This window comes from Trachypithecus francoisi, unplaced genomic scaffold, assembly GCF_009764315.1.
Source record: "Trachypithecus francoisi isolate TF-2019V2 unplaced genomic scaffold, Tfra_2.0 Lachesis_group12, whole genome shotgun sequence".
Classification (NCBI taxonomy): domain Eukaryota; kingdom Metazoa; phylum Chordata; class Mammalia; order Primates; family Cercopithecidae; genus Trachypithecus; species Trachypithecus francoisi.
Genome location: NW_022681457.1, coordinates 68881710 through 68905437, shown reverse-complemented (window position 1 = coordinate 68905437; position 23728 = coordinate 68881710). Strand labels below are relative to the sequence as shown.

The 23728-nt window shown below is 50.7% G+C and overlaps 2 protein-coding genes and 1 long non-coding RNA gene across 5 annotated transcripts in view; 1 reads left to right on the top strand and 2 right to left on the bottom strand.

The window, feature by feature from the left end:
* SUPT5H (SPT5 homolog, DSIF elongation factor subunit) overlaps positions 1-12600 on the bottom strand; it is a 36342-nt gene extending 23742 nt beyond the window's left edge. The window contains exons 1-3 of one of the 3 annotated variants that reach the window (XM_033226188.1): positions 12409-12600; positions 12071-12232; positions 3886-4051 (exon numbers count right to left, since the gene is read on the bottom strand). In XM_033226188.1, the coding sequence (XP_033082079.1) occupies positions 3886-4051; positions 12071-12145 (241 nt within the window). In that variant the 5' untranslated portion in view covers positions 12146-12232; positions 12409-12600. Of the gene's footprint in view, positions 1-3885; positions 4052-12070; positions 12233-12356 lie in introns of all 3 variants that reach the window. The other 2 variants (XM_033226190.1, XM_033226189.1) reach the window with 2 other exon arrangements.
* A 465-nt stretch (positions 12601-13065) lies between these two features.
* LOC117092517 lies at positions 13066-15355 on the bottom strand. The gene is made up of 3 exons (XR_004440830.1): positions 15069-15355; positions 14891-14935; positions 13066-13216 (listed from the first exon to the last, which is right to left on the bottom strand). It is a non-coding gene; the product is annotated as an uncharacterized LOC117092517 (long non-coding RNA).
* A 3327-nt stretch (positions 15356-18682) lies between these two features.
* Positions 18683-23081, top strand: RPS16 (ribosomal protein S16). Its single transcript, XM_033226187.1, has 5 exons — positions 18683-18850; positions 18990-19091; positions 22530-22626; positions 22722-22769; positions 22871-23081. The coding sequence occupies exons 1-5, from the start codon at positions 18803-18805 to the stop codon at positions 23014-23016; spliced, it is 441 nt and encodes a 146-aa protein (XP_033082078.1). The 5' UTR covers positions 18683-18802; the 3' UTR covers positions 23017-23081.
* The last annotated feature ends 647 nt before the right edge of the window (positions 23082-23728 follow it).

Sequence of the window (23728 nt, the reverse complement as noted above, 5' to 3'; positions counted from 1 at the left end):
TGTAGGTATCTCAAGGCAGCATTTACACTCACTGCTACTCAAAAATTAGATTCTTAGACTATCTACAAAGTCTTATTATCTAAATATGTTAACAAAGAAACATGTGCACCAAAATGTTCTTTTTAAATATTCTGATAACTGTATTTCAATAAATTGTCCTCTTTAGAATCCTATGTATTTTGTTTTATGCATTTCAGAAGATGATTCTGAGAAGGGAACAGGGTTTCACCAGACTACAAAAAGGGCCACAGCACAAGAAAAGTTAAGAACTTTGGTCTATATAATAAATTGCATGCATGTGTTTAAATATGTATGAAGATGGTCACAGCATTACTGCATGTGCTGTGACACAAACAAACTTCAATAGCCAACAAGAGCCTGGTTAAATAAAACATATTACACAATGAAACACTGTGCAGTCATCGGAAAAAAACAAATATTTTAATACTAATGATAATACTGACAGCAGCTAATGTTTATTGAGCACTTAGGCGCCAGAAGACGTTCAGAAAATTTTCTTTTTTGAGACAGGGTCTCACTCTGTTGCCCAGGCTGGAGTGCAGTGGCTCAATCATAGCCTACAGCAATCTCGACCGCCTGGGCTCAAGTGAGCCTCCTACCTCAGCCTTCTGAGTAGCTGGGACCGCAGGCGCAAGCCACCAAGCCCGGCTAATTTTTTGTTGTTGTCAGACGTGGGGTCTTGCAATATTCAAATTCCTGAGCTAAAACAATCCTCCACCTTGGCCTCCCAAAGTGCTGGGATTACAAGCGTGAGCCACTGCACGGGTCCAGAAACTTTCCTTATACACCTTGAGTCATTTAACCTAAGCTATCTCTGTTTCTCTACTTTTGCAACTGTGGAATGATAAAAAGCAGTTTGCAGAAGAATAGTTATAACATGGACCTATGTAACCTTAATAAATAACAACTCTGTTTTCTGAGGGCTTTTCCTAGGTTGGGCATTACATTCTAGGTCGCCATCAACTTAACAAGCTTTATATGCATGCTCCCCCAAATCCTCGCCATATCCCTGCTGTAACAGAAAGAACTATTTCCCTCCTTGCACTGAGAGAGGAGGAGACTCAGTGATACACAGGACACTCTCCAGGGCTACATGGAGAAAACAGTGGAGCCAGGCTAGAAGGGACCCAAATCTGTCAGACTACCTTTTCAGGTTACCTAATTTCAAGTCATTTGAGCTTTCCATGACAAGTACAAACCACTGTCAGATTTTAAAAGATCATAATGGTGCCAGGCGCAGTGGCTCACGCCTGTAATCCCAGCACTTTGGGAGGCCGAGGCAGGCGGATCACGAGGTCATGAGTTCAGACCAGCCTGACCGACATGGTGAAACCCTGCCTCTACTAAAAATACAAAAATCAGCCAGGCGTGGTAGCACACGCCTGTAATATCAACTACTCAGGAGGCAGAAGAAGGAGAATCGCTTAAACCCAGGAGGTAGAAGCTGCAGTGAGCTGAGATCACACCACTGCACTCCAGCCTGGGCAGCAGAGTGAGACTCCATCTCAACAGAAAAAAAGATCATAATGATACTGTGATTGTGTGTGTTTTTTTGTTTTGTTTTGTGGTTCAAGACGAGCCTAGCCAACATGGTGAAATCCCGTCTCTACTAAAAGTACAAAAGCCGGGTGCAGTGGCTCAAGCCTGTAATCCCAGCACTTTGGGAGGCCGAGACGGGCGGATCACGAGGTCAGGAGATCGAGAACATCCTGGCTAACCCGGTGAAACCCCGTCTCTACTAAAAATACAAAAAACTAGCCGGGCGACGTGGCGGGCGCCTGTAGTCCCAGCTACTCTGGAGGCTGAGGTAGGAGAATGGCTTGAACTCGGGAGGCGGAGCTTGCAGTGAGCTGAGATCCGGCCACTGCACTCCAGCCTAGGCGACAGAGCAAGACTCCGTCTCAAAAAAAAAAAAAAGTACAAAAATTATCTGGGCATGGTGGCAGCCACCTGTAATCCCAGGTACTCAGGAGGCTGAGGCAGGAGAATCGCTTGAACCCAGGGGGTGGAGGTTGCAGTTAACCAAGATCACACCACTGCACTCCAGCCTGGGTGGCAAGAGCGAGACTCTGTCTCAAAAAATATATACGGCGGCCGGGCGCGGTGGCTCAAGCCTGTAATCCCAGCACTTGGGGAGGCCGAGACGGGCGGATCACGAGGTCAGGAGATCGAGACCATCCTGGCTAATACGGTGAAACCCTGTCTCTACTTAAAAATACAAAAAAACTAGCCGGGCGACGAGGTGGGCGCCTGTAGTCCCAGCTACTTGGGAGGCTGAGGCAGGAGAATGGCATAAACCCGGGAGGCGGAGCTTGCAGTGAGCTGAGATCTGGCCACTGCACTCCAGCCTGGGTGGCAGAGCAAGACTCCGTCTCAAAAAAAAAAAAAAAAAAAAGGCCGGGCGCGGTGGCTCAAGCCTGTAATCCCAGCACTTTGGGAGGCCGAGACGGGCGGATCACGAGGTCAGGAGATCGAGACCATCCTGGCTAACACGGTGAAACCCCGTCTCTACTAAAAATACAAAAACTAGCCGGGCGAGGTGGCGGGCGCCTGTAGTCCCAGCTACTCGGGAGGCTGAGGCAGGAGAATGGCGTAAACCCGGGAGGCGGAGCTTGCAGTGAGCTGAGATCGGCCACTGCACTCCAGCCTAGGCGACAGAGCAAGACTCCGTCTCAAAAAAAAAAAAAAGTACAAAAATTATCTGGGCATGGTGGCAGCCACCTGTAATCCCAGGTACTCAGGAGGCTGAGGCAGGAGAATCGCTTGAACCCAGGGGGTGGAGGTTGCAGTTAACCAAGATCACACCACTGCACTCCAGCCTGGGTGGCAAGAGCGAGACTCTGTCTCAAAAAATATATACGGCGGCCGGGCGCGGTGGCTCAAGCCTGTAATCCCAGCACTTGGGGAGGCCGAGACGGGCGGATCACGAGGTCAGGAGATCGAGACCATCCTGGCTAATACGGTGAAACCCTGTCTCTACTTAAAAATACAAAAAACTAGCCGGGCGACGAGGTGGGCGCCTGTAGTCCCAGCTACTTGGGAGGCTGAGGCAGGAGAATGGCATAAACCCGGGAGGCGGAGCTTGCAGTGAGCTGAGATCTGGCCACTGCACTCCAGCCTGGGTGGCAGAGCAAGACTCCGTCTCAAAAAAAAAAAAAAAAAAAGGCCGGGCGCGGTGGCTCAAGCCTGTAATCCCAGCACTTTGGGAGGCCGAGACGGGCGGATCACGAGGTCAGGAGATCGAGACCATCCTGGCTAACACGGTGAAACCCCGTCTCTACTAAAAATACAAAAACTAGCCGGGCGAGGTGGCGGGCGCCTGTAGTCCCAGCTACTCGGGAGGCTGAGGCAGGAGAATGGCGTAAACCCGGGAGGCGGAGCTTGCAGTGAGCTGAGATCCGGCCACTGCACTCCAGCCTGGGCGACAGAGCGAGACTCCGTCTCAAAAAAAAAAAAAAAAAAAAAAAAAAAGAAAAAAAAAAAAAAAATATATATATATATACGGATATATGGCCGGGCGCGGTGGCTCACGCCTGTAATCCCAAGCACTCTGGGAGGCTGAGGCGGGTGGATCATGAGGTCAGGATATCGAGACCATCCTGGCTAACCTGGTGAAACCCCGTCTCTACAAAAACTACAAAAAATTAGCTGTGTGTGGAGGCACATGCCTATAATCCCAGCTACTTGAGAGGCCGAGGCAGGAGACTCACTTGAACCTGGGAGGTGGAGGTTGCAGTGACCCGAGATCGCACCATTGGACTCCACCCTGGGCGACAAGAGCAAAACTCTGTCTCAAAAAAAAGAAATGGAACTAAAAGTGGAATCTCAGCCTCTGCTAAGCACTGGCCCAGCACTGTGACATACCAGCCTCATCCAGAATGAAGCCTCCATGGCGGGGTTTCTTGGGGGGCCGGTCATCATCTTCTTCCTCCTCTTCCTCATCATATTCCTCCTCCTCTTCCTCCTCTTCTTCTTCCTCAGGCTCTTCTTCCTTCTCACTGCCCGCTGCACTCCGCCGTTCTTCCTCTACCTACAGGGGTCAGGCAGGGTTGTAGCACCAGAATTCTACTACCCCAAAATCCGAAAACCAAGTTTCCCACCCTAAATCTGACCTCAGATGGGCCTGGCCAATCACACAGCCCCCTTTGCTCTGCATACACCCCTTTCACTCTAGCCTGCTCTCTGGTTACCATCCTACCTCAGAGACAGCACTGCCATCTCCCCAGCCACTCAACCAACCCTGGGAGTTGACCTGGGCTTCTCCCTGCACTAGATTTCTTGCTCACTTTCCACCGGGTCTTTAACTATAATAGCTCGATGAAGCTTGGTCCTTGGGCCTCATTTCTTTTCCTTTCTTTTTTTTGAGATGGAGGCCCACTCTGTCTCCCAGGCTAGAGTGCCGGGGCACAATCTCAGCTCACTGCAACCTCCACCTCCTGGGTTCAAGCAATCCTCCTGCTTCAGCCTCCTGCGTAGCTGGGATTATAGGCGTGCACCACCACACCTGGTTAATTTTTGCATTTTTTTAGTAGAGACAAGGCTTCACCATGTTGGCCAGGCTAGTCCTGAACTCCGGACCTCAGGTGATCCACTCGCCTCTGCCTCCCCAAGTGCTGGGATTACAGGTGTTAGCCACAGCAACCAGCCCATCTCTTCCCATTCAACAACTCCCCAAGGCCATCTTGTCCTCTCCCTTGATGGTGGGGGACATCTCTGTGACAGTGACTCCCATCTCTGTTTCTAGTCCACACTGCTCACCAAGATCACTGGCCAGCCCTGTTGCTAATTCTGTGGCCATTCTGTATTCCCTACCATCCCAGCAGCATCTGGCACCCCAACCATGCCCTCCCTGGAGAAACGCTCCTCTATTGGCTTCTGCCGTACCATGCTCTCCTGGTTTTTCTCAAAACTCCAACAGCTCCTCTTCAAGCTCCTCTTACTATTAACCCCTTCATGTCTGACATCAATTACCAGGGCTCAGTCCAAGGCCACTTTGTTCTCCCTCCATGCACTCTCTCCCTGGCCATTTTACCTTCCATGACCTCAGTTCCTGTCTCTACAGACGACACCCTCATCTGTCTCTACACTCCCACTTTTTTCCAGAATTCAAGACCTCCACGCACCAGCAGCATCCTGGATGCCTCCCCCAGATGTCCTCTGAGCCCTTTCATACCCACTGTGTCCCAAACTGACCTCAACGTCTTCCCCTAGACCTGTGCTGGCCTCCTCCAATTACCGACAGGCGCCAAATCCTCATCCTTTCTGCCTGTGAACATCATTTCTCCAACCCATCCTTTCCCCCAGCCCCATACATCTGAGCCTAGGCCAGGACACTGCCCTCTAACACCTGGATCCTTACCCTAGCCTCCTCCCTACTCTCCTGGCCTCTAATCCCTCTTTCCATACCAGCAACAACATTAATGGATGCATACTGAACTTTAATCTTTAACTCATTAACTTCACAACTTCTTCCATGTCATTGCTACAATCCATTTACCTAACACAGGGTGAGCATTTCTTTTTCTTTTTTTTTTTTTTTTGAGACGGAGTCTCACTCTGTTGCCCAAGCTGGAGTGCAGTGGTCAGATCTCAGCTCACTGCAAGCTCCGCCTCCCAGGTTTATGCCATCCTCCTGCTTCAGCCTCCCAAGTAGCTGGGACTACAGGTGCCCGCCACCTCACCCGGCTAGTTTTCTGTATTTTTTAGTAAAGACAGGGTTTCACCGTGTTAGGCAGGATGGTCTCGATCTCCTGACCTCGTGATCCGCCCGTCTCAGCCTCCCAAAGTGCTGGGATTACAGACTTGAGCCACCGTGCCCGGCTCAGCATTTCTTTTTTTTTTTTTTTTTTTGTGACCGAGTCTTGCTCTGTTGCCCTAGCTGGAGTGCAGTGGCGTGATCTCGTCTCACTACAATCTCCACCTCCGGGGTTCATGCCATTCTCCTGCCTCAGCCTCCCCAGTAGCTGGGACGACAGGAACACACCACCAGGCCCGGCTAATTTTTGTTGTATTTTTTAGTAGAGACAGGGCTTCATCATGTTAGCCAGTATGGTCTCGATCTCCTGACCTCGTGATCTGCTCGCCTCAGCCTCCCAAAGTGCTGGGATTACAGGCGTAAACTACCGCACCCAGCCAGGTTGAGTATCTCTAATCCAGAAATCTGAAATCTGGTCAAGCACAGTGGCTCACGCCTGTAATCCCAGCACTTTAGGAGGCTGAGGCGGGTGGGTCACCTGCCATCAGGAGTTCAAGACCAGCTTAGTCAACATGGTGAAACCCCGTCTCTACCAAAAATACAAAAGCAAGCCCAGCGTGGCGGTGGGCACCTGTAATCCCAGCTACTCAGGAGGCTGAGGCAGGAGAATCACTTGAAACTGGGAGGTGAAAGTTGCACTGAGTCGAGATTGTGCTACTGCACTCCAGCCTGGCCAATGGACTGAGACGCTGTGAAAAAAACAAACAAAACAACTGAAATCTGAGAGGCTTCAAAATCTGAAACTTTTTCAGCACTGACATAATGCTCAGAGGTCATGCTCAGGCCGCATGCGGTGGCTCATGCGGCTCGAGGTCAGGAGTTCAAGATCAGCCTGGCTAACGTAGTAAAGCCCCATCTCTACTAAAAAAAAAAAAAAAAAAAAAACACTAGCCGGGCATGGTGGCGCATCTGTAGTCCCAACTACTTGGGAGGCTGAGGCAGGAGAATTGTTTGAATCTGGGAGGCACAGATTGCAGTGAGCCAAGATCGCACCACTGCACTCCAGCCTGGGTGACACAGTGAGACTCTGTCTCAAAAAAAAAAAAAGGTCATGCTCAAAGTAAATGTTCACTGGAGCATTCTGAATTTTCAGATTAGGGAATGCTCCAGTGTAAATATTACAAAATCAAAAAAAAAAAAAAAAAAAATCCAAAATCTGAAACACTTATTGTCCCAAGCATTTTGGATAACATTCAATGTGTATTTTCTTCAAATCCATTCACGTTCTTAACATTTCTATGTTATGCAATGTTTCAAAATTTAAAACTTTTTGAAGGTTTGTCATAAACACAAGGTAACTATAAAGATAAAAGCAAAACAATGTTATTAAGACCCCGCAAGATACTGCAGCCTGCTGCAGGCTCTAAGCCTAAGGCCTATTCATCCACCCAGAGGCGTTCAAGACCCAGAAGCACTAAAATGAAACCTTCTCATGATCCAATCAAGACAAGACACACAACTGAAAAGGAAATATTCTCACTAAATGATTCAATGTAGCTTAAGGTCTTGTCCTTATTCCACCTAAAAGCATCTCTCATCATCCCCAACCTAGAATATACGGTACAGTCTTGGAAAACTGTGATGTAATAAAACATGAACCTGCCAGGCACGGTGGCTCAAGCCTGTAATCCCAGCACTTTGGGAGGCCGAGGCGGGTGGATCACGACTTCAGGAGATTGAGACCAACCTGGCTAACACGATGAAACCAGTCCCTACTAAAAATACAAAAAAATTAGCCGGGCATGGTGGTGGGCTCCTGTAGTCCCAGCTACTTGGGAGGCTGAAGCAGAAGAATGGCGTGAACCCAGGAGGCGGAGCTTGCAGTGAGCCGAGATCGTGCCACTGCACTCCAGCCTGGGCAACAGAGCGAGACTCCGTCTCAAAAACAACAACAACAACAACAACAACAACAACATGAACCTGACCATTTGGTCCCCTGCCCAGCTTCGGCCAGCCTGGACTAGAAGCACATGCTCTGCCTGCTGCCTCTCCCCATTTCCCACCATTCAGGACTGCCTCCCCAACACCAGGCCTCAGCTGCACTCAATTACTTGGACCATGCTCTCTCAGTGCTGGCCATCATCTATGCTGGTTCTCTGTATAAAAAGTCTCCTCTGGGGCTGGGTGCAGTGGCACCTGCCTGTAATCCCAGCTACTCAGGAGGCTGAGGCAGGAGAATCACTTAAACCCGGAAGGCAGAGGTTGCAGTGAGCCGAGATTGTGCCACTACACTCCAGCGTGGGAGACAGAGCGAGATTTCATCTCCAAAAAAAAAATAAAAGGGGTGCCCCCCATTAACACTTCAACTAAAATATTCCCTCCCTAGCTGGGCATGGTGGCTCACACCTGTAATCCCAACACTTTGGGAGGCCAAGGTAGGAGGATCACTTGAGCCCAGGAGTTTGATACCAGCCTGGACAATCTGACAAAGCCCTGTCTCTACCAAAAATACAAAATTTAACCAGGCATGGTGGCAGATTCTTGTTGTCCCAGCTCACTGGGAGGCTGAAGTAGGAGGACTGCTTGTTCCTCAGGAGACTGAGGCTGCAGTGAGTTGAGATCACACCACTGCACTCCAGCACGGGTGCAAAGTGAGACCCTGTCTCAAAAAAAAAAAAAAAAAAAAAGGGCTGAGCAAGATGGCTAATGCCTGTAATCCCAGCACTTTGGGAGGCTGAGGCAGGCAATCACTTGAGGTCAGGAGTTCCAAGACCAGCTTGGCCAACATGGTGAAACTCCATCTCTACCAAAAATATAAAAATTAGCCAGGTGTGGTGGCGCACCCCTATAATCCCAGCTACTCAGGAAGCTGAGAGAGGAGAATTGCTTAACCATGAGGTGGAGGCTGCAGTGAGCCAAGATCACGCCACTGCACTCCAGCCTGGGTGACAGAGCAAGACACCGTCTCAAAAAAAACAAAAACAAAAAAAACCAACCTTCCTCCTGCAGGCAGCCATCCCTGCCCCCCTTCCCCAAGCAGAGTCAGGCACATCCTCTGCGCTCACAATTCTCTGTGCTCCCTCCATCACAGCCCTGACCACTGTAAGCCTCCCAATAGTAGGGCCCAGTCCATCTCAGGCACCGCTGGGTCCCCCAACATCACCCAGCCCAGGGCCAAGCACAGAAGACTTCAGAAATATTTGCTTAACACATAATATTGACTAGCCCACAATGAAGCACGTTTTAACAACCCAAACTATGACAGGACCACAGGCTGATTTCTAGGAACCTTGTCATCAGTCCCCCTCTGCCAGGTCCCAGAGAAGCCTCTTTCCAAACCTGGCTCCTCCCTCCCAGTGGAGAGAGTCCCTGCCACTCTCTGCATCACCTCAGGGCTTGGATGTGCTCTTACTGTCCTCAACATCCCCTGCAGTAACTGTGTATCTATAAAACTCTCTCTGCCCTGAGACTGAGATCTCCGTAAGGGAGGCTATGACCCCAACATGACAAGTCAAGGAACATTTGTTGAAATAAATGAACAGGTTGCTGTAGCTGTGATGGGCGAACCAGCAGCTCCCCTCAAAACTAGCTCATTATTTGCCATCCATCCCTACCTGTCTAGCCACATAACCCTGTCCTGCAAGGACCATGTCACCATTTGGCTGTCTGAAAAGGTCATCCAATCCTGTCCCTGGTGGTGGGGACAGGCCTCACACTGCCCTCCTGCCTCACCTGGTAACTGAAGAGGAGCCAGCAGGGAGGGGTCAAGTATGGTGTAGTGCTGGGGAAGTGAGACTAGTACAGTGCAAACGAGAATGTGTCAGACAGGAAATGGAACTGGGGATCTTGGTCTCATTTCCACCAGACTTTAACCAACAAGCAGTGTCTCCAAGCCATGAATCAGAGACCAAGAATCCAGTGCTACAGCTTAGAGAAAAGGCCCTCCCTGTCACTCTCCCACTCATCCCTCCCCTACCACAGCATCTCAATTTCTCCAACTATTCACTACCAGGCACCTCCCCAAAGGGCACAACAAAGGCTGGCAATCAAATGTCCACATAGGATAAGCAAGCAACATAAATGAGTGGGACAAGTCACCCAAAACACATGGCACTCTCCATCGACCAAACGTTTTCCAGAACACAGCCACGTGAAATCTCTTCCTTTTCTTCACTCTGCCACGAGGCAAGCAAGATGATAAATGGCAACTAACATATCCTGGGAACTGGAGAAAATTCCCAGCTGTAAGTAGGACAGCCACTCATCAAGCAAACGGCTGCTCTGCAGAACAACCCTGGGTCCCAGGGTGCCAGCTCCTTCCACTTTCCCAGAAAAAGCAAGAAATCTTAATCTTTATGTTAAATCTCCCTCACAAGCATTGGCTACTAATTTAAAAAGCCAATTGAAGTTTCTGTGCATCAAACAAGAGATCTATAATCACCCTGTCACCTGTTTACTAGTTTATGATTGCTGCCTACTAAATGTCAACTCCGAAAAAGTAAAGATTTCCTACCAGACACGTGGCAAGTAAGTGGAACACAGTAGTAGATGGAAACACTGATTTGTTCAACAAACGAATAAAACGAAAATAAGTTTAAAAGGAGGATACTGGGCTTGGTGCAGTGGCTCACACCTGTAATCTAGCACTCTGGGAGGCCAAGGAGGGTGGATCACCTGAGATCAGGAGTTCAAAACCAGCCTGGCCAAAATGGTGACACCTCGTTTCTACTAAAAATACAAAAATTAGCCTGATGTGGTGGTGGATGCCTGTAATCCTTGCTACTCGGGAGGCTGAGGTTGCAATGGGCCGAGATCATGACTATGCACTCCAGCCTGTGCCAACCTATTGAGATGCTGTCTCAAAAAAAAAAAAAAAAAAAAATTTAATGGCAAATAAAAGAACATTTGAAATGAGAAATGCCCCAGGAAATGTTGGTTTTTTGGTTCCCGGAACAGAGGTACTCAAGAGACCTAAAGCCAGAGTGATCCTTTCAAAACATTAGATCACATCTTCACTTGCCCAAACTTTTTCGAGGTTTCATTTTACTCAGTTAAAACCAAATTCCTACCACAGCTTTCAAGATCCTATACGACCTGGGTCCCATAAACTCTTTGCTGTACTCAGTCTGATCCAACCAAACTGGATCCCCTTTTTTTAGGCGGTGGTGGGGAGACAAAGTCTCACTCTGTCACCCAGGCTGCAGTGCAGTGGCACCATCACAGCTCACTGCACCTTCACCTTATGGCTCAAGCGATTTTCCCACCTCGGCCTTCCAAGTAACTGGGACTACAGGAGCGTGCCACCAAGCTCAGCTAACATTTTTTTGTAAAACAGAGTCTTGCTCTGTCGCCCAGGCGGCAGTGCAGTGGCGCCATCTCAGCTCACCACTATCTCTGTCTCCCTGGTTCAAGTGATTCTCAGCCTCAGCCTCCTGAGTAGCTGGGATTACAGGTGGGCGGCACCAAGCCCAGCTAATTTTTTTGTATTTTTAGTAGAGACAGGGTTTCACCATGTTGGCCAGGCTGGTCTTGAACTCCTGACCTCAGGTGATCCACTGCCTTGGCCTCTCAAAGTGCTGAGATTACAGGTGTGAGCCAACAAGACCGGCCTCAGCTAATTTTTTTATATTTTTGTAGAGACAGAGCCCCACTATGTCGCCCAGATTGCCCTTGAACTTCTGGGCTCAAGTGAACCTCCTAGCTTGGCCTCTCAAATCCTCGTTAATCCTTGAACACGGCAGACACACTTCCATCTTTGGACCTGCTGGTCCCCCTCACTGGAATACTCCACTTCCAGCTAACCAAGACTCACTCCCTCACCTCCAACAAGTCATGCTGATGACCCTATTACAAGTGCAACCAGGACTCTCCATTCCCCTTTTCTGTTCTCCTTTTCTCCAGAGTACCTTCTGGCTTACTATACAGTTCATTCCTTGGCTATATCTATGTACATTCCCGCAGGCAGACATTTTTAAAATCTGCTTTGTTTACTGGTGTACCCCAAAGACAAAGAACTGCACCTGGTACGTAGTAGGCACTACAAATAAATTTCTGGAATGACTAGACGTAACCAAAAAAAAAAAAAAAACAACTAATACTAAGTGCTTACTATACGCACACAGAATAAACTTTAAAAACATCACCTGTTATCTCACTGGACCTAACACATTTCTGGCCTCCAGAACCTGTCCCTTTGTTTGACTTCGACTTGCCTAATTCTCTATCTCTTGTGACAATCTGGGAGTTCCCAGAAGCCAGAGTCCGCTGTGAACCCCTCGAGCCTCCCACAGTGGGCTTTCTACCCGGAGTCCTGCCCCCAGGTGCAATGTCTCCCCCAGCGCCCCAGCCACAGACCTCGGCCTCCTCGCCGTCACTGCTGCGCTCACTGTCCTCCTCCTCGGAAAAGTTGCTGTCCTCGCTGTCCGACATCTTCCGCTGCTGCTGGGAAAGACAGCAGCCTCAGCGCGTCCCACAATCCTGCTCGCCACCCCGAGCCTCAGTTTCCCCGCTGGTTCCCTGGGAGAAGAAAACCCCTTAGCGCGCTTCCGGCAGGCTTGTTTTGGCAATCGCGAACTGGAGTGCGGACCCCCTCCTACGCCACATGCTAGACCTCCCCAGTTTCCAAATCTGTTCTCTACACCTCCTCGGCCTCCGGCGGCCCCCGGAACTGCCACCTCTGCACACGCACTTACCGCTCGGGCTCCACCTCCGCCTTCGGTACCAGCTGCTGCTCGCACGACGCCCGGCTGGGGCTGACGGGTCCTCTCGCGAGAACCTATCCGTTGGCCTCACCTAACACGAGATTTCCGGGGCTGGCCCGGGCGACGCACTTCCAGGTCGCCATCTTGAGAGAGGCAGGGCTAGCCTAGGCGGAGTGAGGGGGCGACATCTGCGGAGGATCGGGAGGGGAAAGGTTTTTTTTTTTTGAGACGGAGTCTTGCTCTGTCGCCCAGGCTGGAGTGCAGTGGCCAGATCTCGGCTCACCTGCAAGCTCCGCCTCCCGGGTTCACGCCATTCTCCTGCCTCAGCCTCCAGAGTAGCTGAGACTACAGGCACCCACCACCTCGCCCGGCTAGTTTTTTGTGTGTGTGTGTATTTTTTTACTAGAGACGGGGTTTCACCGTGTTAGCCAGGATGGTCTCGATCTCCTGAACTCGTGATCCGCCCGTCTTGGCCTCCCAAAGTGCTGGGATTACAGGCTTGAGCCACCGCGCCCGGCCTCAAGTGGTAATTATTTGTAGCCAGGGATGTAGGGATGTGAGCCACAGGACCTTCCCTGTCCTAAAGGGATAGGGATGAGGTTAGAGAATACTTGTGCACTTCTCTGTCCCTTCCTGGAAGAAGAGAGAAGAGGGAGTATCTAAAGGACAGTGAGAATGGGGGCAGGTGGGGCAATTTAGCCAACTCCCTGCCCAAGAGCTCAGAGACTTAAGATCTTACCTTACTTTCCTCCTCACCTCTTCGCCTTGGTTCATAGGGCTCCAGGTGGGATCCTCTGGCCTAGAGGGAAGAAAAGGCTTAGGGTTTGGGAGTTGGAGCTAAAGACTATTCCCTCCCTCTCTCTACCCAGCCTCTCTAGGTGCACCAGGGAGCCCATGTCCTCCAAGGCTCAGGCTGTGGTAGGGTGCTGAGCACAAGCTCCCTGTAGTAACTCCAGGAGTTTGGCCAGAAAGAGGGGGACAGGTCTCTGGGGATGTCCTTCACAGGGCCGGCAACAGCCCTGGCTGGCCACCCACAGCTGGGACCCCAGAGGATCCAGCAGGTACTGTAGCTGCAACACAGCAGTTCCCACAGATGGTCCCTCCTCAAACCCAATCACAGACAGCTCCAACCTGAAGCAGCCTAGAGTCTCAGCAGGACACACAGTGGGGACAAAGTGACCTGGTATCTATGGGTAAGGGCATAAGTCCAAGTCCCCACTCCCAAGGTTTCTTATCTGTGGCCTGGAACAAACCCCTTCACTTCTCTGGGCCTCAGTTACCTCATTTGTAAATAGGGCTCTGGATAATCCCAACCTTAAGGGCTGACACTATCCCATTACTGTACTTACGTGCAAGTTAGAAAAAGACACTCAGCTTGGCACAGTGACTCCTGCCTGTAATCCCAGCTCTTTGAGAGGCCAAGGCAGGAGGATCACTTGAGCCCAGGTGTCCAGACCAGCCTGGGCAACATAGTGACACCCCATATCTAAAAAAAAAAAAAAAAAAGGTCGGGCATGGTGGCTCACACTTGTAATCCCAGCACTTTGGGAGGTCGAGGCAGGTGGATCACGAGATCAAGAGATTGAGATCATCCTGACCAACATGGTGAAAACCTGTCTCTACTAAAAATACAAAAATTAGCTGGGCATGGTGGCGCATGCCTGTAGTCCCAGCTACTCGGGAGGCTGAGGCAGGAGAATCGCTTGAACCCAGGACACAGAGGTAGCAGTGAGCAGAGATTGTGCCACTGCATTCCAGCTTGGTGACAGAGCAAGACTCTGTCTCAAAAAAAAAAAAAAAAAAACATTAGCCATTCATGGTGTCATGTACATGTGGTCCCAGCTACTCTCGAGGCTGAGGTGGGAGGATTGGTTGAGCCTAAAAGGTTGAGACTGCAGTGAGCTGTGATTGTGCCACTGCACTCCAGCCTGGGGGACAGAGCAAGACCCTGTCTCAAAAAAACAGAAAAGAAAAAGACCTTCCTTTTAAGTTCCTTCTACCTTCTAAGTCTTGATTTTATTAGAACAAGATACTTTACTGCCATCTGCTGGAAACTGACAAATATGCAAATCTACAATGTCCAGACTGAATACAGTACCGTCTTTGTAGATGTGGGATCCTTATGCAGTGTACAACGTTCACATCCGTACATGGCGGTCCTGTTTATCTTATAGGATTGGTATAAAGAGTAAATAAGCTAACATACGTAAAGCATTTAAACCAATACCAGGCACAGAGTAAGCACTATTTACATGTAGCTGTAGTCATCATTTGTTATTATATGCCTCCCTATTCTAGGTGTTGGAGACAGCAGTGACCAAAATATATCTGTCGAGACTAGGGGCTGGGTCAGGAGACAGTCCCACTACCTCCTCCCTGCAACATATTCATATGGTCACACAGCTACCCTCACACATGGAGACCACTGAATTTTCTCAAAACCTCCAACTGCAGAAAGAAGCAAATACGATACCAGGAGATCATCTGGGGTGTAGAGGGTGTCATCATTTTTGTTTCCCTACAATTCAGGGGTAAGGAGGAGAATCAGATCTTGGAGGAAAAGAGGCTGACCCTTCCTCAAACACACCCCCTACCATGCCCCATCAATTGGCCCACCCCTGTCTGCTGGCTCCACTCCCCACTCCACTCACTAGTATCTTCAGAGGGCCGCAAGGAAGTAAAAAGGCTCCCTACAGCAGAGGGGCATTCCTAGGTTCCCCCAGGGCTGTACAAGCAGGAGGATGATCCACAGAAGCAACACCAGCACCTTGCTCACTCCCAGACATTCTCTGGTGCTTGATCTGGGATTCTGGAAGACAGAGGTACAGGAAGGTGGAGCAGACTGGAGGACTGAAGTGGGTGACTGGCACTCCCCCTCCAACTCCCCCCGCCGTCCTATCCCGATTGTTCCACTCAAGCCACAGATAATTCAGGGAGTGTGCCCACAGAGGCTGGGGAAAGATGGTGACCCCAAAGTCGGGAGGGCCTAGGTCACAGCGCTCCCTGACTCCCAAGCTCAGGGACGATACAAGACTTAGCAAGAGTGTGAAGATCAATCTGGAGAGACTAGAGAACCTGAACTCCCCTGCCCAACAGGCCCTTAAGACAGTGCAGGCTAGGCCGATAGCCTTGGCTCACACCTGTAATCCCAGAACCTTGGGAGGCCGAGGTGGGCTTGAGGTCAGGAGTTCAAGACCAGCCTGGCCAAGATGATAAACCCTGTCTGTACTAAAAAATACAAAAATTAGCTGGGCATGGTGGTGCATGCCTGTAATCCCAGCTACTCGGGAGGCTGACACAGGAGAATTGCTTGAACTCAGGAAGCAGAGGTTGCAGTGAGCTGAGATCAAGCCACTGCCCTCCAGTCTGAGTGACAGAGCGAGACTCCATCTCAAAAAAAAAGATAAATTGGCCGGGCACAGTGGTTCACGCCTATAATCCCAGCACTTTGGGAGGCCGAAGCGGGTGGATCAAGACGTCAGGAGATCAAGACCATCCTGGCTAAAACAGTGCAACTCGTCTCTACTAAAAATACAAAAAATTAGCCGGGCGTGGTGGTGGGTGCCTGTAGTCCCAGCTACTCCAGAGGCTGAGGCAGGAGAATAGCGTGAACCCAGGAGGCAGAGCTTGCAGTGAGCCGAGATCACGCCACTGCACTCCAGCCTGGGTGACAGAGTGAGACTCTGTCTCAAAAAAAAAAAAAAAAAAAAGGAAAAAAAATTATTAATCAAGCGTAGTGGCAGAGGCCCGTAATCTGGGCTACTCAGGAGGGTGAAGCAGAAGAATCTGTAATCTCAGCTACTCCAGAATCTAAAGCAGGGGAATTGCTTGAACCGGGGAGGCGGAGGTTGCAGTGAGCTCAGATTGCACCACTGCACTCCAGCCTGGGTGACACAGCAAGACTCTATCTCAAAAAAGAGACAGTATAGTTAGAGTGTGTGCATCCTCTCATCTGCCTCCGTCTTCATTGGAAAACACCTGTGCTAGCCTTTATCTATGTCTAGGTGAATATTTGAAGTCTCAGCTCTCCTTTTTCATTTATTTAATTTTTCAGACAGAGTCTTGCTCTGTCACCCAGACTGGGGTGCAGTGGTGCCATCTCAGCTCACTGCAACCTCCGCCTCCCGGGTTCAAGTGGTTCTCCTGCCTCAGCCTCCCTTGTAGCTGGGATACAGGTGCCTGCCACCATGCCCAGCTGATTTTTGTATTTTTAGTAGAGGCGCGGTTTCACCATGTTGACCGGTCTGGTCTTGAATCCTGGGCTTGAGTGATCCTCCCGCCTTGGCCTCCCAAAGTCCTGGGATTATAGATGTGAGTCACTGCACCTGGCCTCTGTCTCAAGTATTTTGGAAACTTCATGCCTGCCTTTATCTCCTTTTTGTCTGAGGGTTGGCCTCTCTGCCTCTGTCACTGGGCTTGTTTTGGGGGTCCATCTCTTGACTGTCCTGGTCTCTCCCTTTTCTCCTCCTCTTCTCCCTTGGCCTTTTCATCTTTCTCTCCTTCTCCACGTGTGCCTATGTTTCTCTGGGCTGTCTCTGTGTCCCTCCGGGTCAGACTCTAGGGACTTCCTTCCTCCCTCCTCACAGCCCCTCTCCTGTCTCACCCTTTTAGAGCTGGACTCCAGGCTGGATTTTCCCTCTGGCCCCAGACCTGCCCTCCAGTGTCTCCCTGTCTCCACCCTCTTTGGCAAGGTGTGCCACCACGTCCTTTTGAACCTTGGATCCCAGACCCTGTACTGCCAGAGAAACTGAGGCAACTGTGGGCTCCCTGTAGCCCTGAGAGAGGAATCTCTGGGCTGGGGAGAATCTTGATAGGGAGAGAGGCAGGGACATCTGCTGGCAGCCCGAGGACAACCCAATCCTGGGGTCCCTTAAGTGGAGTTGGGGGCTGGGGATAGAGAATTCTGTGGGGAGGAGGCCTAAGTGGAGGGTGATTTGGGGGAAAGGAAAAAGATGACTGGGAGATTCTGGAGAAAGAGATTCTAGGGGCAGGGCGCGGTGGCTCACGCCTGTAATCCCAGCACTCTGGGAAGCTGAGATGAGTGGATCACTTGGGGTCAGGAGTTCGAGACCAGTCTGGCCAATATGGTGAAACCCCGTCTCTACTAAAACTACAAAAATTAGCCAGGCGTGGTGGTACATGCCTGCAATCTCAGCTACTCAAGAGGCCGAGGCAGGAGAATCACTTTAACCCGGAAAGCAGAGGTTGCAGTGAACAGAGATCATGCCACTGCACTCCAGCCTGGGGGACAAAGCAGGACTCCATCTCAAAAAAAAAAAAAAGGGGGGGGGAGATTCTAGGGTTGGGACGCAGAAGAGGTGAATTATTGGGGGAGGGTCTCTGAGGAAAGGGGAATTCTAAGGGGAGGAAAACTCTAGGGAAGGCAGTTGCTGGGAAGAGGAGTCTCGGAAGGGAAATAAATTCAGGAGAAAGGTAGATTTTGAGGGACAGGTCTCTGAGAGAGAAGTTTTTGTGGATTTGCGGGGCGGGGTGTTCTGGGAAAGGGGTCCTTTCTCGGAAAGAGTGATTTTCTGGGAAAGGGGGATTTGCTGGGAAAGGGAGATTCTGGAGGAGGGAGATTCCAGAGGTACTGGGTCCTGACAAGAGGAAGATTCTGGCAAGGGTGACTGAGGGGACGAGGACCAAATGGAGGGAGATTCAGGGAAAAGGGGGGTCTAAGTTGAGCGCTCTTAAGAGGAACATTTCGGGTTGGTCTTCTGAGAGAAGGATGGGAAACATTCTGGGAAGAGGAGACTAAAAGGAAGGAAATTCTGGTGAAAAGGAGATTCTGAGGGGAGGGGGCTCTGAGGGGGAAAGGATTCTGGGAGAGGATCCCGAAGGAGGGGGATTCTAGGGAGGATAGGATTCTGGAAGTCCTGAATCTGAGAATCCAGTCAGATTTCTTGCAGTAGATTCCAGAGTGAAGATTCTGATGCGGGGGATTCGGGGAAGAGTCCAGAGGTGAGAAAGATTACAGGTAGTGGGAGGGTGGGAACTGATTTAAAGAAGGGGCGAAGGGAGATTATTAAAGAGTCAGAACGCAAAGGAGAGCTGCGGCAATCGACGACTACCGAGGACGCGAAGCACATTCACGAAGCGTTCCCATCAATCCGCACGCTACACTCCCACGACCCGCCCTTTCCGCCCACAGAGCCCGCCACTTCCGCCTCACAGGGCACGCCCGCTCTGAGCTCCTAAGGGCCTTCCCGCGGCTGATCAGACGCCCCGCCCCTTAGCCGCAACAGAAGCCGTAAAGCTCTCTCCCGTCGCGACGCAGCGCTCAAGGCGCCTGCGCAGACCCTGAAAAGCGGCCCGGGTGACCCCGGGCTTTCCTTTTCCGGTTGGAGCGCCGCGCGGTTAGGTTCTCTTTTCCACGGTCGCATCAATGCCGTCCAAGGGCCCGCTGCAGTCCGTGCAGGTCTTCGGACGCAAGGTGAGCTAGACGCCGAATGGGAAGGGGAGGGGAAGGAGAAGGTCAGGATCTGGGAGAGGACGGTGGGCAGAAATACAGGGGGCAACATGGGAGCTGGAGCCCGAGCTCACGGGGCCACTCTTCCTCTTCTATCCCACAGAAGACAGCCACAGCTGTGGCGCACTGCAAACGCGGCAATGGTCTCATCAAGGTGAATGGGCGGCCCCTGGAGATGATTGAGCCGCGCACGCTGCAATACAAGGTGCTGGCATCGGGCACCAGCGTTGAGTGGATGGAGGACTCTTGGAGATATAGTAGTTCTTGAAAGCTGAGGGGGCTGGTAGCAGCAGCGGGATGTTTAGAAGTTGTATGGGTTGTAGAAGAGTAGGGTATTTGGCAATAGAGCCGGGCTTGAGGTTCAGAAGATGTAAAAGCTGAGATGGGGATGTTGAAGATTAAGGGGTTGCTTTGAAAACTGGAATGTTAGGAAGTTCATCTAACTGGGATGGGGGGGTGACCCAAAGGGTGGAGGAACACCGGTTTCATAGCTTTATTTTCACGAGGATCAATGTTTTGATCCTGATAAACCCCAAGCGTCTAAAGCAGCGTTTAGACATTGTAAGTGCTCACTAAGTATTGCAATAGCTTGAATTTGGGTCTGTTTATTTTTTATTCTATTTATTTACTTGTTTTGAGAGGGAGTCTCGCTCTGTCGCCCAGGCTGGAGAGTGCAGTGGCACGATCTCGGATCGCTGCAACCTCCACCCTCCGGGTTCAAGCAATTCTCTTGCCTCAGCCTCCCGGGTGGCTGGGACTATAGGCGCACACCACCACGGCCGGCAATTTTTTGTATTTTCAGGAGAGACGTGGTTTCACCATGTCGGTCGGCCAGGCTGGTCTAGAACTCCTGACCAGCCTGGTGAGCCGCGCGGCCGAATTTGGGTCTGTTTAAATGCTTGCTTGTGAAAGGGGTTCTTCTGTTCCCTGTTTGGGACTCTCAGTTTCTTTGGCTCAGAATGGAAAGAAACCAGAGTCTGATTTCTGCCCCTTCTGAAATTTACTACTTTTAAAAGAAAGAACATGCCGGGCGCGGTGGCTGAAGCCTGTAATCCCAGCACTTTGGGAGGCCGAGACGGGCGGATCACAAGGTCAGGAGATCGAGACCATCCTGGCTAACATGGTGAAACCCCGTCTCTACTAAAAAATACAAAAAAAAAACTAGCCGGGCGCCTGTAATCCCAGCTACTCGGGAGGCTGAGGCAGGAGAATGGCATAAACCCGGGAGACAGAGCTTGCAGTGAGCTGAGATCCGGCCACTGCACTCCAGCCTGGGCAACAGAGCGAGACTCCATCTCAAAAAAAAAAAAAAAAGAAAGAAAGAAAGAACATGTGCATTGCAGGGTCAGTTAAAAAAAAAATTTTTGGCCGGGCGCGGTGGCTCAAGCCTGTAATCCCAGCACTTTGGGAGGCCGAGACGGGCGGATCACGAGGTCAGGAGATTGAGACCATCCTGGCTAACACGGTGAAACCCCGTCTCTACTAAAAATACAAAAACTAGCCGGGCGAGATGGCGGGCGCCTGTAGTCCCAGCTACTGGGGAGGCTGAGGCAGGAGAATGGCGTAAACCCGGGAGGCGGAGCTTGCAGTGAGCTGAGATCCGGCCACTGCACTCCAGCCTGGGCGACAGAGTGAGACTCCGCCTCAAAAAAAAAAAAAAATCCCAGCACGTTGGGAGGCCGAGACTGGCGGATCACGAGGTCAGGAGATCGAGACCATCCTGGCTAACACGGTGAAACCTCGTCTCTACTAAAAAAAATACAAAAAAACTAGCCGGGCGAGGTGGCTGGCGCCTGTAGTCCCAGCTACTCCGGAGGCTGAGGCAGGAGAATGGCGTAAACCCGGGAGGCGGAGCTTGCAGTGAGCTGAGATCCGCCACTGCACTCCAGCCCGGGGACAGAGCAAGACTCCGTCTCAAAAAAAAAAAAAAAAAAATTTTTTTTTTTTTTTTTTAAATATAAGGTTCTTTTTAAAGAATAGTATCTTGGCCGGGTGCGGTGGCTCAAGCCTGTAATCCCAGCACTTTGGAGGCCGAGACGGGTGGATCACGAGGTCAGGAGATCGAGACTATCCTGGCTAACATGGTGAAACCCCGTCTCTACTAAAAATACAAAAACTAGCCGGGCGAGGTGGCGGGCGCCTGTAGTCCCAGCTACTAGGAGGCTGAGGCAGGAGAATGGCGTGAACCCGGGAGACGGAGCTTGCAGTGAGCTGAAGTGAGCTGAGATCCGGCCACTGCACTCCAGCCTGGGCCCAGCCTGGGCGGCAGAGTGAGACTCCAAAAAAAAAAAAGTATCTTCCTGTCACCCACCCTGGAGTGCAGTAGCACAATCCTAATGAACTTCAGCCTTGAATTCCTGAGTTGGAGATCCTTCCACCCCAGGCTCTCGGTTGCCAAGACTACAGGCACATCACCATGCCTGGCTCATTTCAGAAATTTTCTTTTGTAGACATGGTGTCTCACTTCGTTGCCCAGGCTGGTCCTTGGTCTCAGGTGATCCTTCTGCCTGGACTGGGATTACAGATGTGATCACCATGCCTGGCCTTGAATTTAATAAAAATTCTGAGATTCCTTTGTATAGCACATGTTGAATGTTACTGTTATTGGCTGTCACTTTATTTGAAGGATTTGTATGTGTACCCTCTGTTGAGTTTTGGGGACATAGCAGTAATCCAGATGACTTCAGGTTTTACCTTCATGGACCTGCCAGCCTAGCTGGGGAGGACTGAGCCGAATACCAGAAGCTGATCCAAAGTGGTCAGAACTGGGGAAGGAGACCTGTGAGCTGAAAGCAGGTAGAGAAAGTATCCAGACAGAGGCACTGGTAAAAGACCTAGAGCTGGGAAAGGTCTAGGGACAGGGACAGGTTGTATTGTAATTCTGGAAATCCGTGAGGCGCAAAGAAAAGGCAGCTCAGGGCCGGGCGCGGTGGCTCAAGCCTGTAATCCCAGCACTTTGGGAGGCCGAGACGGGCGGATCACGAGGTCAGGAGATCGAGACCATCCTGGCTAACATGGTGAAACCCCGTCTCTGCTAAAAAAAATACAAAAAACTAGCCGGGCGAGGTGGTGGGCGCCTGTAGTCCCAGCTACTCGGGAGGCTGAGGCAGGAGAATGGCGTAAACCCGGGAGGCAGAGCTTGCAGCGAGCTGAGATCCGGCCACTGCACTCCAGCCTGGGCGACAGAGCGAGACTCCGTGTCAGAAAAAAAAAGAAAAAAAGAAAAGGCAGCTCAGATGGGAAATAGAAAAGGCACCTGAATAGTTCAGGGGATGGCTTTCGACTGTTTGAAACTCACCCTTGGAAGTTTCAGAAGCCACTGGTATGCTCCTTACTGTTCAGCCTTCTAAGAACCAGTCTTAGAGATAGGGTGTTTGAGGTCCAGTGAGGTACACAAGTAGGAGGGAGCCCAGATCTTGTTCCCTTTACCTTGCCTATATTTCTTGCCACTTCAGCAGTCTCATAATCTGGCTTTTTTTACTTTACTCTGTAGGGGGGGCTCGGAGTGACACCCTGACCCCTAACCACTAGTACTTTGAGGCCAGTGGTGGCAGAAGCCACAGAGACAAAGAGAAGCCCAGTGAGATGACTAAGCTGCACAGCATGTAACTTAAATCCCTGTTCCTTCCCCCTGTTCCTTTAGCTGCTGGAGCCAGTTCTGCTTCTCGGCAAGGAGCGATTTGCTGGTGTGGACATCCGTGTCCGTGTGAAGGGTGGTGGTCACGTAGCCCAGATATATGGTGAGTCCCAGGAACTGGGCACATAGGGGAGGTGGCTCTGGGAGGGAGGCCTTCACAGAACTCCTGTATCCTTTATATGTGTGTCTTCCTCACAGCTATCCGTCAGTCCATCTCCAAAGCCCTGGTGGCCTATTACCAGAAATGTGAGTGAGCATGGGTCCTTCCCATGAGGTAGGTGGGTGTGTGGGGATCACATTAAGGACTCTGTGATTATCTAAATCTTCATCCCTACTCTTCTTGCCAGATGTGGATGAGGCTTCCAAGAAGGAGATCAAAGACATCCTCATCCAGTATGACCGGACCCTGCTGGTAGCTGATCCCCGTCGCTGCGAGTCCAAAAAGTTTGGAGGTCCTGGTGCCCGTGCTCGCTACCAGAAATCCTACCGATAAGCCCATCATGACTATCAAAATTCATCTGTGTAATAAACAGTTTTTGAGGGATTTTAAAGTTTCAAGAACTGTGTGTGGCCTTATGTGTTGGTATCGGATGTTTAACCAGACAGAAATCAGTAAACATCCTCGACCTATTGCCAGTCTGGATTTTAACCCTCCCCAGAAGTGGTCACACTGGGCTTGGCGTGGATGGGTGGAGGCAGAAGGCAGGGGGTCTCTGTCTCTATACCTCCCGTAGAGTCTAGTGTGCAGGCACAACTGAGATGGGAGTGGTTTGGGCCATTGGTGGCTGCAGACCTTGGTGGATATATGGCTCACCCTTGTGGGTGTCTATTTTTTCAATCCCAGCCTCCCAAATAGCTTGGATTACAGGTATCCATGGGTTTCACTATGTTTGGTCAGGCTGGTCTCAAACTCCTGACCTCAAGTGATCCACCTTCCTGGGCCTCCCAAAGTGCTGGGATTATAGGCAAGAGCCACCACGCTCAGCTGAATTTTTGTTTTTGTAGACAGGTCTCACTGTGTTGCTCAGGCCTGGTCATCTGAGCTCAGGCAATCCTGCTGCCTCAGCTTCCCAATGTATCCAAATTACAGGTACGAGCTACCATGCCTAGCCAATGATCTTTAATACAAAGGAAACAAGGAGAGCCCAGTGGGGTGGGTCACAACTGTAATCCCTCTGAGAGGCCGAGGCTGGTGGATCACCACC

Bases quoted from the DNA above. Each gene is read 5' to 3' on its own strand.
- RPS16 (XM_033226187.1), top strand. From the start codon at position 18,803: ATGCCGTCCAAGGGCCCGCTGCAGTCCGTGCAGGTCTTCGGACGCAAG. The intron at 18,851-18,989 runs GTGAGCTAGACG...TCTATCCCACAG, and splicing joins TGCAGGTCTTCGGACGCAAG to AAGACAGCCACAGCTGTGGC. The intron at 22,627-22,721 runs GTGAGTCCCAGG...TCTTCCTCACAG, and splicing joins TCACGTAGCCCAGATATATG to CTATCCGTCAGTCCATCTCC.